The sequence below is a fragment of the Salvelinus namaycush genome, chromosome 11 (genome assembly GCF_016432855.1).
Source record: "Salvelinus namaycush isolate Seneca chromosome 11, SaNama_1.0, whole genome shotgun sequence".
NCBI classification, from domain to species: Eukaryota; Metazoa; Chordata; class Actinopteri; order Salmoniformes; family Salmonidae; genus Salvelinus; species Salvelinus namaycush.
In genome coordinates this window covers 18,857,412-18,875,415 of record NC_052317.1, presented here as the reverse complement: position 1 = coordinate 18,875,415, position 18,004 = coordinate 18,857,412, and the positions used below count along the sequence as shown (strand labels likewise).

Here is an 18,004-nt window from a genome sequence, read left to right as displayed (position 1 = left end):
ATGCTCTCACAAACAATAATCATTATTTTAATGTCATTAAATCCAGTTGCCAGTTTTAATATATTATTCCAATCATGTCTTCAGATCAAAGGAAACATTCACAACAGTCTCTTTTTGATCCTTCAGAGTACTGTATGCAGGTTGAGTAGCACACACACACATATTTTGAGCCAAATAATTACACACAAAAGGACAAAAAAGACAGAAGAGATCATAATGAATTGATGTGGTAGCTAGTGATTGTCAGAAACATTTTGGGGAGGCTCTCATTCTCAAAGGGTTTTGTAATAGCATCGTTTCATTCAGGTTGAATAGCCTTGTGTCATAATGCGCCCACCACCACGCCTAGTTCCCCCAGGGGGTTATATATTCCACAAAACCATTCCAGGTGCATCTCATGGAGGGGCAGCAGTGGAACAGTGAGATACTGGACAAACTTCACTCCCAGAACTCAATCATATGTGGACACATTATGGATTATTTGCAGCTGCCAGGTCAGAGTCAAATGAGCATATCAATTATTTAGAAGTATCTCTATGGTATATCAATGGGGTTATGTCAGTTATGCCATGATGTGATTTTTTGTGTGTGTTTTGAAACATTCGCTCAGGTAAAGCAGTAAACCTTGAGATAAGGCTTTAGGCAATTTCTTTACACGTTTCTTACGATATCTATGAATAAGGAATCGTATTTGTGTTAGCATATCAATCTATTTGAACAATATTTTGTACTCACATGGTACACATGGTATGTAAATAACATATGCAACATGTGATCTTGTTGGGAACTCTATATTTGCTTGATATTGTTGAGTGGAGACAAAGAACAAGTCAAACTACTTTTTAGTTTTAATAATGTGTTGCAATTACTTTTGTTAAGTTTGTATCTATTAACTGCATACACACAATCGTCCCTCCAGGCCAGACTCACAATCTTTTGACAGTCTGTTCATTTCTCTGACCTGGCCCTGGCCATTTTGATCCTTCAAACGGGCAGACTGGGTTACACACAAAACTTTGCTCCTGATTACATGGCCTGAGTTTACTGTTGCTTACATGGTTTCAATCAATGAATATACGGGTGACATTCTATTCTTATTAGAATTACAATAAATTACTAAGATGCTTCTTCCCACCCTGCCCTCACACCCCACCTGACTAGTACGCTTTCCTTCGATCTTCAGTCTCTACTTTACAGGCAAAATTCAAAGAATTCTTCATGACAATATACAGTAGATATGTTAATATTGGTGTCGGATCATCATGTACTCTCCGTTTATTTGTTCCAGAAAGCACCACAGAAAAATCTACACCTGGTGGGCAGATTTTGGCAGAGAGTAAACAGAGAAGCTCCTCTGACAATATCAACTCTCCACCAACAAGTGACAACACCTGCATACCCAAGGACTTCAGCTGCATATACAACAAAGGTAAAGCCAACAAAAGCTGCATTATGAGGCTGATGAAAGCTACTGCTGGTAGCCTTTTCATCAGTTAAACTGCACTCAAGGTCTTCGTACCAAATGGGACCTTTTTCCCTATAGAGTGCCATACTTTTGACTAGGGCCCATAGGGTCAAAGGTAGAGCAGTGTGGGGACTAGGATGCCATTTGGGACACATGTCAATAAAATGTATTTATTAAACCTTTTTTACATCAGCCGATGTTACAAAGTGCTATACAGAAACCCAGCCTAAAATCCCAAACAGCAAACAATGCAGATGTAGAAGACACATACAAGATCAACATGGTCTGGCTTTCTATCCTGAAGGTGAAACAAATGTACACCTGTTTAGGCGAGGTACTGGCTAGTGGAGTAGAAGACTTGAAAAAAAAAAAAGGACAGCCACACACTCTAGGAGCTCAGATGCAATAATTTAATAACCAACATTTCGACAGCCAAGCTGTCTTCATCAGGGTATATTGACAAACACTGCAGGTCACTTAAGCAATAAGGCCCGTGGGGGTGTGGTATATGGCCAATATAACACGGTTAAGTGTTGTTCTTAGGCACAACGCAACGCCACAAACCCTCAAGGCGCCTTATTGCTATTATAAACTGGTTACCAATGTAATTAGAACAGTAAAAATAAATGTTTTGTCATACCCACGATATACGGTCTGCTATACAACGGCTGTCAGACAATCAGCATTCAGGGCTCGAACCACCCAGTTTATAATAGTTTATATAGTTTGAAAGGACACACACAGGTGTCTGTAATCATGGCCGGCTGTGGCTTAATTTTATTGGTTGATTATTTACAGATATACTGTAAATAGAACATATAAAAAGCATGAATGGATAACATAGATAGATACCTGATACATAGATACAATTTGGCTACATAGGCCTACAAACATTATTTACAATGGATAGCAAATTAAATGAAAGGTCCAAACGGCCTCTCGTTTTAACAATAATTGTCAAGGTCATCCCTTCTCCTAGGGAGGGGGACGTGTTCGATGCTGATATAACGAAGGAACAAAATAAAGTTGTTGCACCTAATTCTTGTAACGTCTGCTTCCAACTCACACTTTCAAACACATAGATCCCCTGAACGCAGCTCACTTTCCAGCCCACTTTCCAGCTCACATTCTCAAACACATAGATCCCAATCACCTGCATTCTGATCACCTGTTCACACACCTGTATGTGATTATCACACATTATTTAGTTCAGTTCTTTGCACCCTATCATTGTGAGGTATTGTTTGTTTTGTGACACATTTCTATTCGAAGCGCTGGTTTTCTGTAATTTAATCCTCCCGTGTATGATAGTTTTTGCCTGCCTCACTAACGACGCCTTTTGCCTATTCCCCTGCCTGTACTTTAGCCTATCGGTTCAACCTATTGCCTGATCTCCCGGACGACGTTACTAGCCTTTTCCCTGCCTGCCTTTTTAGACCCCCTGTGTATGACCCTCTGCCTGCCCCTGGACCCAGCTACCTGCCTCCTCCTGTGGTCCTTTACAATAAACACCTGCTGCGCCCTACGCTTGAAACCAGCTCTCGGTCTCCCATTGTGTTCATGAAAATGGTGCTACAATACTCAGAGATTCGTACTTTTAGTTCACGCTTCGTTTTGCCCTCATCATTTTTACCACAAGGACAAGTTATAAGATAAATAACTGCCTTAGTGGCGCACGTGATAACACCTTTGATTGTGATCTGTTTCCCTGTTTGAGGATGTTTGAAGGATCTACATTTGTTAGTCGCATTGCATTGAGTGCAGAAATTACACTTGTAGTTTCCATCCGGTAGAGGCTCAAGGAGACGTTGTGTGGGGGTATTTTGTGGTGGTGAATCAGAGTTTACCAATTGATCTCTGAGATTTCTGCCCTGCGAAAATATGACTAGGGGAGGGTCTGAAAACACATTACCGATACAGTCATCAGTAATACTGTCTATCCTCCCTGGGAATTGTGTTCCTGTACACATGCAGGAGGGACATCACTCACCGAGGCAGTTCAGATCAATCTGGACTCTGAAGTAGACAAAACATAGTAAATGTAAATCTGTCTCCCTCAATTTAGTGTGGTATGTATTAATTTGTGATATGTTACGAATTACAATTTGTACAGTATGTTACGAATTTCCAATACGTATGATATGTTACAAATTCCAATTTGTTGTGGCTAACGTTAGCTAGGTGGCTAACATTGTCGAGGATAGGGTTTAGGGGTTAAGGGGGGAAAAAATACTAATGTTTTAGCAAAAAATACTGATAAGTAGTGCACATATTTATCAATCTGATAAAGTGCATTCGGAAAGTATTCAGACCCCATGACATTTTGCTACAGCCTTATTCTAAAATGTATTAAATTGTTTTTCCCATCAATCTACACACAATGCCCCATAATGGCAAAGCAAAAATAGTTTAAAAAAATGTATTTTTAGTAAATTTATTTTAAAAAATAAAATGAAATATCACATTTACATAAGTAAACCCTTTACTAAAGTACTTTGTTGAAGCACCTTCGGCAGCGATTATAGCCTCAAGTCTTATTGGGTATGACACTACAAGCTTGGCACACCTGTATTTGAGTAGTTTCTCCCATTCTTCTCTGCATATTCTCTCAAGCTCTGTCAAGTTGGGTGGGGAGCGTCGCTGCACACCTATTTTCAGGTCTCTCCAGACATCTTCGATCGGGTTCAAGTCCAGGCTCTGGCTGGGCCACTCAAGGACATTCAGAGACTTGACCCAAAATCACTCCTGCGTTGTCTTGGCTGTGTGCTTAGGGTCATTGTCCTGTTGGAAGGTGAAGCTTCACCCCAGTCTGAGGTCCTGAGCTCTCTGGAGCAGGTTTTCATCAAGGATCTCTCTGTACTTTGCTCCATTGATCTTTCCCCCGATCCTGCCTAGTCTCCCAGTCCCTTCCACTGAAAAACATCCCCACAGCATGATGCTGCCATCACCATGCTTCGCCGTAGGTGCCAGGTTTCCTCCAGATGTGGAGCTTGGCATTCAGGCCAAAGAGTTCAGTCTTGGTTTTATCAGACCAGAGAATCTTGTTTATAAAGGAACCTTAGCCTTTTGGCAAACTCCAAGCGGGCCATGCGCCTTTTACTGAGGAGTGGCTTCCGTCTGGCTACTCTACCATCCATAAAGGCCTGATTGGTGGAGTGCTGCAGAGATCGTTGTCCTTCCGGAAGGTTCTACCATCTCCACAGAGGAACTCTGGAGCTATGTCAGAGTGACCATTGGGTTCTTGGTCACCTCCCTGACCAAGGCCCTTCTCCCCCTGATTGCTAATTTTGGCCGGGTGGCCAGCTCTAGGAAGAGTCTTGGTGGTTCCAAACTTCTTCCATTTAAGAATGATGGAGGCCACTGTGTTGTTGGGGACCTTCAATGCTGCAGAAATGTTTTGGTAACCTTCCCCAGATCTGTTTTTTAACACATTATCATTATGGGGTATTGTGTGTAGATTGATGAGGAATACATTTTTTTATCCATTTTAGAATAAGGCTGTAACGTAACAACATTTGGAAAAAGGGAAGGGGTCTGAATACTTTCCGAATGCACTGAACAAAAATATAAATACAACATGCAACAATTTCAAAGATTTTACTGAGTTACAGTTACATTTCTGGGATCTTTTATTTCAGCTAATGGAACATGGGACCAACACTTTACATGTTGCTTTTACATTTTTGTTCAGTGTATATCAGACACATCATTGGGATGTCAATTAAAATACATATTCCAGACAAGATTAAAGAATGGGACATGTAGAATATAGAGGAAAACCTGGTTCAGTCTCCTTTCCAACAGAAACTGGTAGACAGATTCACTTTTCAGCAGGACAATAACCTAAAACACAATGCCAAATATACACTGAGTGTACAAAATATTAAGAACATCTGCTCTGTCCTTGACAGACTGACCAGGTGAATCCAGGTTAAAGCTATGATCCCTTATTGATGTCTCTTGTTAAATCCACTTCAATCAGTGTAGATGAAGAGGAGGCAGATTAAAGAAGGATTTTTAAGCCTTGAAACAATTGGGACATGGATTGTGTGTATATGTGCCATTCAGAGGGTGAATGGGCAAGACAAAAGATTTAACTGCCTTTGAACGGAGTATGGTAGTCAGTGTCAGGTGCACTGGTTTGAGTGTATCAAGAACTGCAACGCTGCTGGGTTTGCACACTCAACAGTTTCCTGTGTGCATCAAGGATGGTCTACCACCAAAAGGACATCCAGCCAACTTGACACAACTGTGAGAAGCCTTGGAGTCAACATGGGCCAGCATCAACACCTTGTAGAGTCCATGCCCTGACAAAATGAGGCTGTTCTGAGGGCTAAAGGGGGTGCAACTCAGTATAAGGAATGTTTTGTATACTCAGTGTAAGTCAGTGCTTGCGTCTGCAGTTTGCATGAATTTGAGTGGTTAATGCAATACATGTTGACAGAAGGGCTGTCGTTGTAAAAATACATGTGAGACAGGTAGGGCCCTTCCCAGGTAGGGCATTTGCTTCTGGTACCACTGAAGGCCCCAGTGTTCAGTCAGGCAGCTTGAAGAAGATGTGTCACCATCCAGGCTTATGTCACAGCATACAGTGGCCTGATAGCGAGATTAAAATAAATGCATTATGTACCTTTCACCACAAAAGCCATGTTAGCATTCACTGCACATGTTGCTGAACAATTTAACCCTTTTGGTAGTGTAATTGATATATGGAAATTCACATAAAATATTCATAAGCTTTGACTAATACCTGTATTGTCTTGTGGGCCGCTTTAGCATTAGCTAGCCTAACATGAATCATATTACCGGAGCAAATATCTTTTTCTTTCAATACATGTGTTCTGGACCTTTTTAAACTACTCCCGGGCCGCTAACTGTTAGGTAACAAACAACCTTGTCCAGTCATGTTACCTAGCTGACTAACAACCTGGTAACTCGGCCACCAGTATGCTTTAAGATGGCACTGGAGAAAAGAAAAGGTGCTCCTGGATGTGCTCTCAGGCCTATAGGATAAATCAATTGAAATCAATACCTTTTTATGGTGCTCCTAAATACTTTTTGGTGCTCTTAATTATTTAAAGATGAGCACTGACTACCAATTTAAAAAGTTCATTTAGAGCCCTGACCGTGTCCCTTTATGTTTAGATCTACTCCCTGCTCTCAGTGGTGAGGACACAACCAAAAGTTTCTTCCAAGAGCTGGTGAACATTCTCCTCAGCTATGTCTGCAAGTCGTTCAGACGGAGCTCCAAAGTCCTGGACTTCCACCACCCTCACCAACTCAGAGAGGGCCTGGAGGGCTTCAGTCTGGAGCTCCCAGACCAGCCCGAGAACCTGGAACAACTCCTGGTTGACTGCAGGGATACCTTGAAGTATGGAGTCAAAACAGGTACCGTAAGAGCTGTCAACTGTTTTGCCAAACGTACTCCATTAGGGGTGTAACGGTTCACCAAGCCCAAGGTTCAGTACATATTGCAGTTTTGGGGTTAGGGTTCAGTTCCGGTACAGCGAGAAAATGAAATGCCAAAAGTTAATGTAGTTCCTTTTTGTTTATTTAAGAAAATACAAAGTATTGGTACTCCTGATTCAAGATGATCATGAGTCATAATGCTTTATGACAGCACAAGTGAAATGGTTTAAAATACAGATTTCTGTACTTTAACGCAACCCCTGGATATGATGGTTATTATATCAATATTTGAGCATTAAAGCTTTTCTACTGCCATTTCTTGCATAATTCATTTTACAGACACAAAAATATCCCACCTTGTTAAGTGTATTTTGTTTTGTCGACATTTGGAAAGTTTACCAACAAATTAGCTAGCTGTTTACAACAGGCTGGTCATGAAATGCTTTATCCAACATGTACTTTACTCGCATTAAAAGGATGGATGGAAACCTGGTTAATGTCAAGCCATTTTGAGGATACTGGAATTATATTTTGTACAAACTTGCACATGCCTACAGGAGACTTTTGAAGTAGCCAAATCAGATTAAAACATTGTGACTGGTTGTAAGCTATATGTAAGCTATATTTTGTCTCCAAAGTTTATTGAAAACATACATACATTTGCACAATAACCACTTGTTGTCTCTCAAATACATTGTTACAGTTGGTGGTTAACTATCTAGCACATTTTTTGCCATATTAGCATTAATGTGAAATCTGTCAAAACACAAGTTGAAACAAGTTGAAAATGAGCCACTTACAATTCCCCACATGGCAGTTTCTTGTCATTCTTGCTAGCAATCTGGCAACCCAGAATCACAACAACAGAATCACAACAACAGGCTGACTTCTCCCCCATGGAAGCAAACAGTTTTCGTGACATTATCAGCCAACCCATCTCTATTGCCACATTATTATAGGACGACTTGGGAGAATAATGATCTGCAACAGATCGCGCATATCAGTATCAGAAGTAAAAATACAGCCAGACTGGCCTGCTACTGTACCTTTCTAGATCTTATACACTGTCGAGAGTAGACCCACAACTGATCCAAACGTAAAGAAACATTCATATCACAGGGCTTTTGCACGTTATTCAAATAAAAAATGTTCACTGCAGCCGAGAGTAAAATTTTGTACTCACTTGAAAACAATAATGCAATTATTCATTGCATTGTGGTGTTGTAGGCAAGTCTAGGTAAGATAATTGTATTGTCCCTAAACAAGATCAAATCAAATTGTATTGGTCGCATACACATATTTAGCAGATGTTATTGTGGGTGTAGCGAAATGCTTGTGTTCCTAGCTCCAACACTGCAGCAGTATCTAACAACACACAACAACTGAGTCCGCAGTGTTCTGTCAAACATTATTAAAGTGCCAGTGTTCCATGACTATGTACTGTACATAGGGCAACAGCCTCTAAGGTGCATGTTAGAGTAACCGGGTGGTAGCCGGCTAGTGACAGAAACTAGGGGTACTGGGCAGAGGCCGGCGGAGGCAAGTGTAGACTATTTAATAGCCTGATGGCCTTGAGATAAAAGCTGTTTTTCAGTCTCTCGGTCCCAACTTTGATGCACCTGTACTGACCTCGCCTTCTGGAGGGTAACGTGGTGAACAGGCCATGGCTCGGGTGACTGAGGTCCTTGATGATCTTCTTGGCCTTCCTGTGACACCAGGTGCTGTAGATGTCCTGGAGGGCCATACTAGGTGGTGATATATTCCAATGGTGCATCTGTAAATGTTTGTGAGGGTCTTAGGGGCCACGACAACTTTCTTCAGCCTCCTGAGGTTGAAGAGGCGCTGTTGTGCCTTCTTCACCACACTGTCTGTGTGGGTGGACCATTTCAGTTTGTCAGTGATGTGTACCCCAAGGAGCTTTTCTCCTTCTCCACTGCGGTCCCGTCGATGTGGATGGGGGCGTGTTCCATCTGCTGTCTCCTGAAGTCCATGATCAGCTCCTTTGTTTTGGTGACATTGAAGGAGATGTTATTTTCCTGGCACCACTCCACCAGGGCCCTCACCTCCTCCCTGTAGTCTGTCTCAATGTCGTTGGCAATCAGGCTACCACTGTTCTTTCATGCACATTGGTGCACTTGGCCTCTCCTCAGCTATTCCTATTTGTTCTTGTGGATTCATATTGAAAATTGATGCAGCTTTGAATGCTTTTATGTGTGCTATGATTGCTAGTTAGCCTATTGCAGATCTGGACAAATGATCCACCTACCATTATTGTCACTCTGAGTGGAGAGACGGCAGGGTTGACATTTAGGCTGTATATTGATTGACCTGTGGTATAGTTAACCAATAAGGCCCAAGGGGGTGTGGTATATGGCCAATATACCACGGCTAAGGGTTGTTCTTAAGCACAACGCAACGTGGTACAGTATATTGGCCATAAACCCCAGAGGTGCCTTAATGCTATTATAAACTGGTTACCTACATAATTAGAACAGTAAAAAGTTATTTTTTGTCATACCCGTGGTATATCAGTTTTCAGGGCTCAAACCACCCAGTTTATAAGAAAAGTTAGTGCACGGAAAAGCGTATTGCATAAGCGATGTATCAAAACACCTTGATATAGGTGAGGCGCATGCAAGCAGATGAGGAAATATGGATTGAATGGAAGACATTCTATAGTAAACCTGCCAAAGAGTGAATGTAAGCCAGGGGGAAAAAACTCACTACCTTCCTCTGTGTCCAATAAAAAAAATCACACAACCCTCCCCAAAGCAGCAAAAAAAACTGATAGACAACTCTCCCCTATTGCAGAGGGGAGACGAAGTTGTGCTGTTTTTTTTTCGTTTCGTGGGTGATGTAGGCCAACCTGGACTCAGGAGTTGATGTAACATATTACATTTAAATCTGGGACATTCCAATTAGTATGATATGTTAAGTTTTGCATGGTATGTATTAATTTGTGGATGTCCATCATCCATTTTGTATGATATGTTGCGAATTACAATTTGTATATGTTACGAATTTCAATTCGTACAAAAAGTTACGAATTGCATACAATATATCACAAATTTCAAAAACGTATGATATGTTATGAATTCCAATTTGTTGTGGCTAAGGTTAGCTAGGTCACTAATGCTAACGTTAGCTAGGTGGATAACGTTAGCTCAGGTTAGTGCAGGGTTTTCCAAACCCCAAGGGTTGCACGTTTTGTTTTTTTGCACTACACAGCTGATTCAAATAATCAACTAATAATCAAACTTTAATAATGTTAATCAAGTGTGTAGTGTTAGGGGGAAAACCAAAACGTGCACCCCTTGGGGTCTCGAGGACCGAGTTTGGGAAACGCTGGGTTAGGGGTTAAGGTTAGTGTTACGTCTGTGTCGGCATAAATGTGTCAACATGTTTGAGGTGTTGACAGCTACATGGGCTATTCTCGTTGATCAGTGTCAACATATTCTCTCTGTCTATTGCTGTTGTAATCTACTGGGAAGTCAAAATGTTCTTAAACGATGATGTAGAATCCTCCTTGTTTATCGACCCAACCACTCGCCATTATACAGATCTAGTTCTTGGCTGCAAAAGGACTGTATGAAATTTGCCAATTAAGATTTTAATTTTTACTACAACATGTGCATAGGCTCTAGTTGTTTTAACAGAATAGCCTGAAATGGGGTTTTTTTCAGCTCAGATTTACTCTAAGCTTATACTGTAGGCCTAGGTGTTTTTTTTTTTTTTTTTATGATGTATTCATTCGGGAACCGAAGTCCCAGTACCGAATGGTCAAGTACAAATATGTGTACAGTTACCCCCCCATACTCCATGTACCAGTATGTCATTGGTTCTGGCCATGGGAATGGCTGACATTATAGACATCATAGACATTATAGATTAGTAGAATGTTCCAGAATGTCCTCATCTGTCCCCAGGTCACCCACGCTTCTTCAATCAGCTGTCATCAGGGCTGGATGTCATCGGTCTGGCCGGGGAATGGCTGACGTCTACCGCCAACACAAACATGTAACATTTACATTCCTTTTTATTTAACCCTTATTTTACCAGGTAAGATGACTGAGAACATATTCTCATTACCAGCAGCGACCTGGGGAATAGTTACAGGGGAGAGGAGGAGGAATGAATGAGCCTATTGGAAGCAACCAAAAACAATCATCATCAAGCTTTAATTATTTGAATCAGCTGTGTAGTGCTAGGGCAAAAAACAAAACATGCACCCAGGAGGGAAATGTAAAAAAAAAAGTACATTCCCCCTGGGTGCATGTTTGGGGGGGCAGGACCGAGTTTGGGAAACCCTGTTTTAAATCATAATGAATAAAATTATATGGACAGGGTGAATCTGATCCCATATCAGCACTCCGATACGCTTGATACATACAGCCCCAGGTTACACTACACTCTTAGAAAAAAGGGCTCCAAAAGGGTTCTTCGGCTCTCCCCATAGGATAACCCTTTTTGGTTCCAGGTAGAACCCTCTATGTAAAAGGTTCTACATGGAACTCAAAATGGTTTTTCCAGGGGGAATGTACTTTTTTTTTTTTTTTCATTTTTCCTATGGGGACAGCCGAAGAACCCTTTTAGGTCCAAGGTACCACCTTTTTTTCGAATAGTGTATGGCCTATGGTGGGATCTGTCCTCTGGTAAATGTCATTCTGCAATATGAGTTAAAGTGTAAAAACTTTTTTCTAGGTTTACATATGAAGTGTCCCCAGTGTTCATTCTGATGGAGGAAGTTCTACTGAGGAAGATGCAGGAGATTGTGGGTTGGTCAGAGGAAGAGGGGGATGGGGATGGGGTTTTCTGTCCAGGTACAGTGTTAGCTACATTCTGACCTTGCTATCGATACAAACAATGTAGCCAATGACAAACATACACTTTGTTACATTTATCCTTATTACTTTCATTGAATTGGTTCATTGTGTCCTCTTAATTTTGGATATATTGTTTAGTTGTTATGAAGTTGAATGAAATTATAAGCTTAAGACAATCTCTTAGTGAGATATCCACCTATAATACAGTACTCTCTATGACTCTCTATAGGTTACACAGACTTTTGGCCCCAATCCTATTCTAACCACCTCTCGCCGGCTTTGTATTCATGCTACCTGATGAAATTGCTATATAATATGATCCTGTTGCCATCTAATGCACATTCAAATGTCACAAATCAACACTGCAGAGCTTTTCCTGTCCTCTGCCGTGCCTTAATTGTATTACTGTTGATGATATCTGGAAATGTGCATGTACACCCTTGCCCATCTACTGTTGCTAGCCACAATTCTGACTTGTGCTCTGATATCTGTTTCACTGATTTCAGCTCTCGTAAAAGCCTGGGTTTTCTGCACGTTAACACTAGAAGCTTTTGGGGCGGCAGGTAGCCTAGTGGTTAACGCATTGGGCCAGTAACCGAGTGGTTGCTAGATCGAATCCCTGAGCTGACAAGGTAAAAATCTGTCGTTATGCCCCTGAACAAGGCAAGTAACCCACTGTTCCTAGGCTGTCATTGTAAATAAGAATTTGTTCTTAAATGACTTGCCTAGTTAAATAAAGATTACATGTAAAAAAAAAAAAAAAAAAAAAAAGCGTATTACCTAAAATGGATCAATTGAAAGGGTGGGTTCACAGCTCCAATCCAGATGTGTTGGTCATTACTGAGACGTGGTTAAGAAAGAGTGTTTTGAATACTGATGTTAACCTTTCTGTTTATAACCTATTTCGGCAAGACAGATCTTCCAAAGGTGGGGGAGTGGCAATCTTTACCGGGAATAAACTTCAGTGCTCGGTTGTCTCCACCAAGTCCGTCCCCAAACAATTTGATTTGCTGGTTTTAAGCATTCAACTTTCAAATAGCTCTTTGTTGACTGTTGAGTGGTGTTATAGTCCTCCATCAGCACCGGCCTGTACCCTACCTGCCCTAAGCTCTCTCCTGGCCCCTTACACTAAGTCTGAATTTGTCCTGCTAGGTGACCTAAACTGGGACATGCTTAAACCACCTGACCAAGTCCTAAAGCAATTAGACTCTCTAAATCTCTCTCAGATAATTACCAATCCCACAAGGTATGACTCCAAACACCCAGGAAAGGCTAATCTCCTCAATGTTATCCTCACAAATAATCCTGATAAGTACCAGTCTGGTATTTTCTGTAATAACCTTACCGATCACTGTTTAACAGCCTGGGTTCGTAATGGCTGCTCAGTGAAACGTCCTGTCCTGATTTGTCATAGACACTTGCTAGAAAACTTTAATGAGCAAGCCTTCCTTCATGACCTGGCCTCTGTAAATTGGTACAGAATCAGCTTGATTCCCTCTGTCGAAGACACTTGGACCTTCTTTTTTGATATCTTCAGTGATATTGTTAACAAACACTCCATAAAGAAAATGAGAATTAGATACAGATTCAGCCCCTGGTTTGACCATGATCTTGCAGAGTTACTCCACCTCAAGAATTGCATTTGGCGAAAGGCTCAGCACATGCATACTCAGGCTGACTCGTTCAGGCAAATGAGAAATAAGTACACTCAGGCTATCCTGAAGGCCAATGTTAGTTACTTTAAGGAGCAGTTCTCTCTCTGTGGGTATAACCCCAAGAAGTTCTGGAAAACGGTTAAAGACCTAGAGAATAACCCCTCCTTCCCGTCAGCTGCACATGTCCCTTAAAGTTGATGATGTGGTTGTTACTGACAAGAAGCACATGGCTGAGCTCTTTAATCACAACTTCATTAAGGCCGGATTCGTATTTGACTCAGCCATGCCTTCTTGCCTGTCAAACATCTCCCACTAATGCGACTAGCCCCGATGTTCCTCTCTCTTTTTCCCCCTGCCCCGCTACAAAGTTTCACCACGCAGGCGGTCATTGAGTCCGAGGTGCTAAAGGAGCTCCTTAAACTTCACCCCAAAAAAACATCTGGGTCAGATGGTTTAGACCCTTTCTTTTTTAAGATTGCTGCCCCTATAATCGCCAAGCCTATCTCTGACCTTTTTAACCTGTCTCTTCTCTCTGGGGTGGTTCCCATTGCTTGGAAGGCAACCCCGGTTAGTCCTCTATTTACATGCAGATTATACAATCTTATACTGGCCCCTCCCCGGATTTTGTGTTAAACGCTCTACAACAAAGCTTTCTTAGTGTCCAACAAGCTTTCTCTGCCCTTAACCTTGTGGTTTGGTAAGAAGAATGCCCCTCTCACCACAGGTGTGACTACTACCTCTGAGGGTTTAAAGCTTGAGGTAGTCACCTCATACAAGTACTTGGGAGTATGGCTAGACAGTACACTGTCCTTCTCTCAGCACATATCAAAGCTGCAGACTAAAATTAAATCTGGACTTGATTTCCTCTATTGTAATCGTTCCTCTTTCACCCCAGCTGCCAAACTAACCCTGATTCAGATGATCATCCTACCCATGCTAGATAAAGGAGACGTAATTTATAGATCGGCAAGTAAGGGTGCTCTCGAGCAGCAAGATGTACTTTACCATTTGGCCATCAGATTTGCCACCAATGCTCCTTATAGGACACATCACTGCACTCTATGCTCTTCTGTAAACTGGTCATCTCTGTATACCCGCCGCAAGACCCACTGGTTGTTGCTTATTTATAAAACCCTCTTAGGCCTCACTCCCCCCTATCTGAGATATCTACTCCAGCCCTCATCCTCCATTCACATCCGACCGTGATTGGGAGTCCCATAGGGCGGCGCACAATTGGCCCAGCGTCGTCCGGGTTAGGGGAGGGTTTGGCCGGCCGGGATGTCCTTGTCCAAAAAATAGGCACGCTGTGCTTTTGGTTTCTCTCCCTCTAAAAACAGAAATAAATATGTTGGCCTTTATAAATATTATTTTGGCCTTTATTGAGATTACAATCGCTTTAAATTCTCTAGTACAGACAATATTGAAGACTATCAAATGCTTCTCAAGATGCCCTCTGGGGGTCAAACTAGCACTAACTAGCATTAATAGCAACAATAGCTGACAATGAAATAACGTGCCATAGAATTCTGCGGCAGCCCGCAAGGTGTGCAGCAGTATGGCGCAACTTTTACAGGAAGAACTATTGTACAACACCCGTTCTAGCAGTCACATTCTGTTAAAGGTACTGACAGTTGTGGCTGCTTTGCGTGATGTGGCTGCTTTGTGCTGTTGTCTGTGTCCAAGAATGTTTGTACCCTGTTTTGTGCTGCTACCATGTGGTGTTGCTACCATGCTGTGTTGTCATGTGTTGCTGCCATGCTATGTTGTCATCTTAGGTCTCTTTTTATGTTGTGTTGTGTTGTCTCTCTTGTCGTGATGTGTGTTTTGCCCTATATTTTTATTTAATTTATTTGTATTTTTTATCCCAGCCCCCATCCCCACAGGAGGCCTTTTGCCTTTTGGTAGACTGTCATTGTAAATAACAATTTGTTCTTAACTGACTTGCCTAGTTAAATAAAGGTTAAATAAAAATTTATATATTTCCTCAGGTGGGACCATGTCCAATCTGTACAGTGTACTGCTGGCCAGATACCACTTCTTCCCTGAAGTGAAGACCAAAGGGATGACTGCTCTGCCCAGGCTAATCCTCTTCACATCAGCACATGTACGCATCACCAGTATTCACGTTAGGTCATGCTTATTCATATTATCTATAAACTTGTACTGACAAATACTTTTCCCCTACTCTAGAGTCATTATTCAGTCAAGAAATCTGCAGCAGTTCTTGGGATAGGAAGTGAAAATGTTGTGCTGGTGAAATGTAATGACCGGTAAGCAAGGAGGGGAGAGTGATTGGCATTTGTTGATTGTGAACATTGACAATATCATCAGAGCTAAATGAGTGATGTCGTGTTTTTTACAATTCAAGGGGAAAGATGATCCCTGCAGAATTGGAGTCAAGTATCATTACTGCCAAAGATCAGGTAATGGATGAATGAGTCTGCTCTTGCCAAACTGAGGGATAAAGGGCTTTGTGAATTAAATACATGTAAGCATATATTTTCAGCCAGGGATGGATTTAGTCAAATTAGGATGAAACAGACACCCCCAACAGAATACGCTTAAATCAGAATTTCTGTTTACCAGTCAACAACATTGTCTGGTGCATAAAATGAGCTACCAGAGCTCCAGTGTGTTGGCAGGGACTATTTCACAGGAACAAGTCAATACACTCATCATGATTCTTGTCATCTCTCTCTCTCTCTTCAGGGTTGTGTCCCATTCTACGTCAATGCCACAGCAGGCACCACTGTGTACGGAGCCTTTGATCCTCTCAATGCCATCGCAGACATCTGTGAGAGCCATGGACTCTGGCTGCATGTTGATGTATTTACCTTATAGCATCCATCATGGTTTACCGGACACAGATTTAGTCTTATTTCTGACATCCTATATTTTAATTGGGTATGCTTTTTAGTCCAGTACTAAGCATAATTTGTGTCTGGGGAACCGTCCCCATAAGAATTTGTTATATGTAAAGATAAGATTGTATTTAGAGTAAAATTCTCTTTATTTCTTAACAGGCAGCCTGGGGCGGAGGACTGTTGATGTCCAAGCGGCACCGTGTGAAACTACAAGGGATTGAACGGTAGGTACGGTAACCAGAGAGAACAGAGACTTGAGGACACCCAAATTCTACGGCTCTCCAAAAGGATAATAGATTTCTGAATTTCACTCTACCGTACAGCCAGGATCAATTACATTTTGGGGATACTGTTTCCATTCACAATGGAAATGGAATTGACTCTCAACAGTTCTGCCTTGATTGGATCTTACATGCAGGTCTATTTGAATTATGTTTATTACAGAGCCTGGTCTGTGACTTGGAACCCTCATAAAATGATGGGTGCTCCGCTGCAATGCTCAGCCATACTGGTGAAGAAAAGGGTGTGTAGTCTAACGCTATGAATTTTTAAAAATCAAGATTACCATTACATGCGCACACACACACACACCGAAACACACACACATAATGCAATTACTGGTTTCTCACTCACAGGGCCTCTTGAAAGACTGCAATCAGATGTGTGCTGAATACCTTTTCCAAACTGACAAGCACTACGACACCTCTTATGACACCGGAGACAAGACCATTCAGTGTGGCAGGCACGTTGATGTCTTCAAGCTCTGGCTCATGTGGAAGGCCAAGGTATGTAACACACTCATATGGATTTTTTATTTTTTATTTATCAACTGGTCAATAAAACACATCTCTTCTTAGGGTTCAGAAGGCTTTGAATCACAGGTCAATAAATGTTTGGAAAATGCTGAGCACTTGTTCGACAAACTCAAACAAAGACCAGACTTTGAACTCGTCTTCAAAAGCAAAGTAAGTCTGTTTTTTAAGTCCCTTGAAGTTATTTAATAATTCCTCAGTGAGATGAATCGTTGTAAGCCTTTTATCTGTGATACATCCCCATGCAGCCTGAACACAGCAACGTGTGCTTCTGGTACATCCCACCAAGTCTGAGGAACATGCCACCAGGTTCTGAGAGGAACAGGAGACTCCATGAGGTAATGCTACACCTTGGATCTCTAATGTTAGTGATATATTAGATGCGTCTTATTTCAACCTTTGTGGTTCTTTATCCATTAGACGCTGCAGATACTGTATCTGTACCCATAACTAGCAGCAGCACATTATGAATTCAATTCTATAAAATCTATACTCTATAAAGCTATAGCTAAATCACTGTTTGGTTTCTAAGGTGGCACCAAAGATCAAAGCCAAGATGATGGAGCAGGGGATGGCCATGATTGGTTATCAGCCGCTCGGAGACAAAGTTAACTTCTTCCGATGTGTCTTCTCCAACCCGGCCACACAGACAGAGGATGTGGACTACCTCTTGGAGGAGATCGCTGCTCTTGGTCATGACATGCAATATGCATCAGGATTGAGACCAATTTGTGAATCAGGTTTGAGACCACTTTATGAATCCGGTTGTGGCTCAGATTAACTGTAAATCATGCATTTAGAGGAAAATGGGTAAAAACAATCAGAAAACTAAATACATCTCTATACGTACTATTTGTTCTGAAATGTTTTGTTGTGTAATTACAGTCCTTCTTATGTAAAAATATATACAAATATGATTTTTGTATTCCAGGTATCGGAATCGTTAGAATGTAGCCAGTTCATTTCTAAATTCATT

At 41.5% G+C, this 18,004-nt stretch overlaps 1 protein-coding gene across 1 annotated transcript; it reads left to right on the top strand.

Moving 5' to 3' along the window:
- The first annotated feature begins 472 nt into the window (after nucleotides 1-472).
- Nucleotides 473-17,809, top strand: LOC120055258 (glutamate decarboxylase 1-like). Its single transcript, XM_039003144.1, has 15 exons — nucleotides 473-494; nucleotides 1,289-1,429; nucleotides 6,611-6,853; nucleotides 10,801-10,891; nucleotides 11,576-11,694; nucleotides 15,341-15,456; nucleotides 15,543-15,622; nucleotides 15,721-15,775; nucleotides 16,062-16,178; nucleotides 16,376-16,440; nucleotides 16,661-16,739; nucleotides 16,852-17,001; nucleotides 17,074-17,181; nucleotides 17,277-17,366; nucleotides 17,561-17,809. The coding sequence occupies exons 1-15, from the start codon at nucleotides 473-475 to the stop codon at nucleotides 17,807-17,809; spliced, it is 1,725 nt and encodes a 574-aa protein (XP_038859072.1).
- The last annotated feature ends 195 nt before the right edge of the window (nucleotides 17,810-18,004 follow it).

Coding starts and splice junctions, on each gene's coding strand:
- LOC120055258 (XM_039003144.1), top strand. CDS start 473: ATGGATTATTTGCAGCTGCCAG. Junction 15,457..15,542: donor TCCTCTTCACATCAGCACAT/GTACGCATCACC, acceptor CCCCTACTCTAG/AGTCATTATTCAGTCAAGAA. Junction 17,367..17,560: donor GGAACAGGAGACTCCATGAG/GTAATGCTACAC, acceptor TTGGTTTCTAAG/GTGGCACCAAAGATCAAAGC.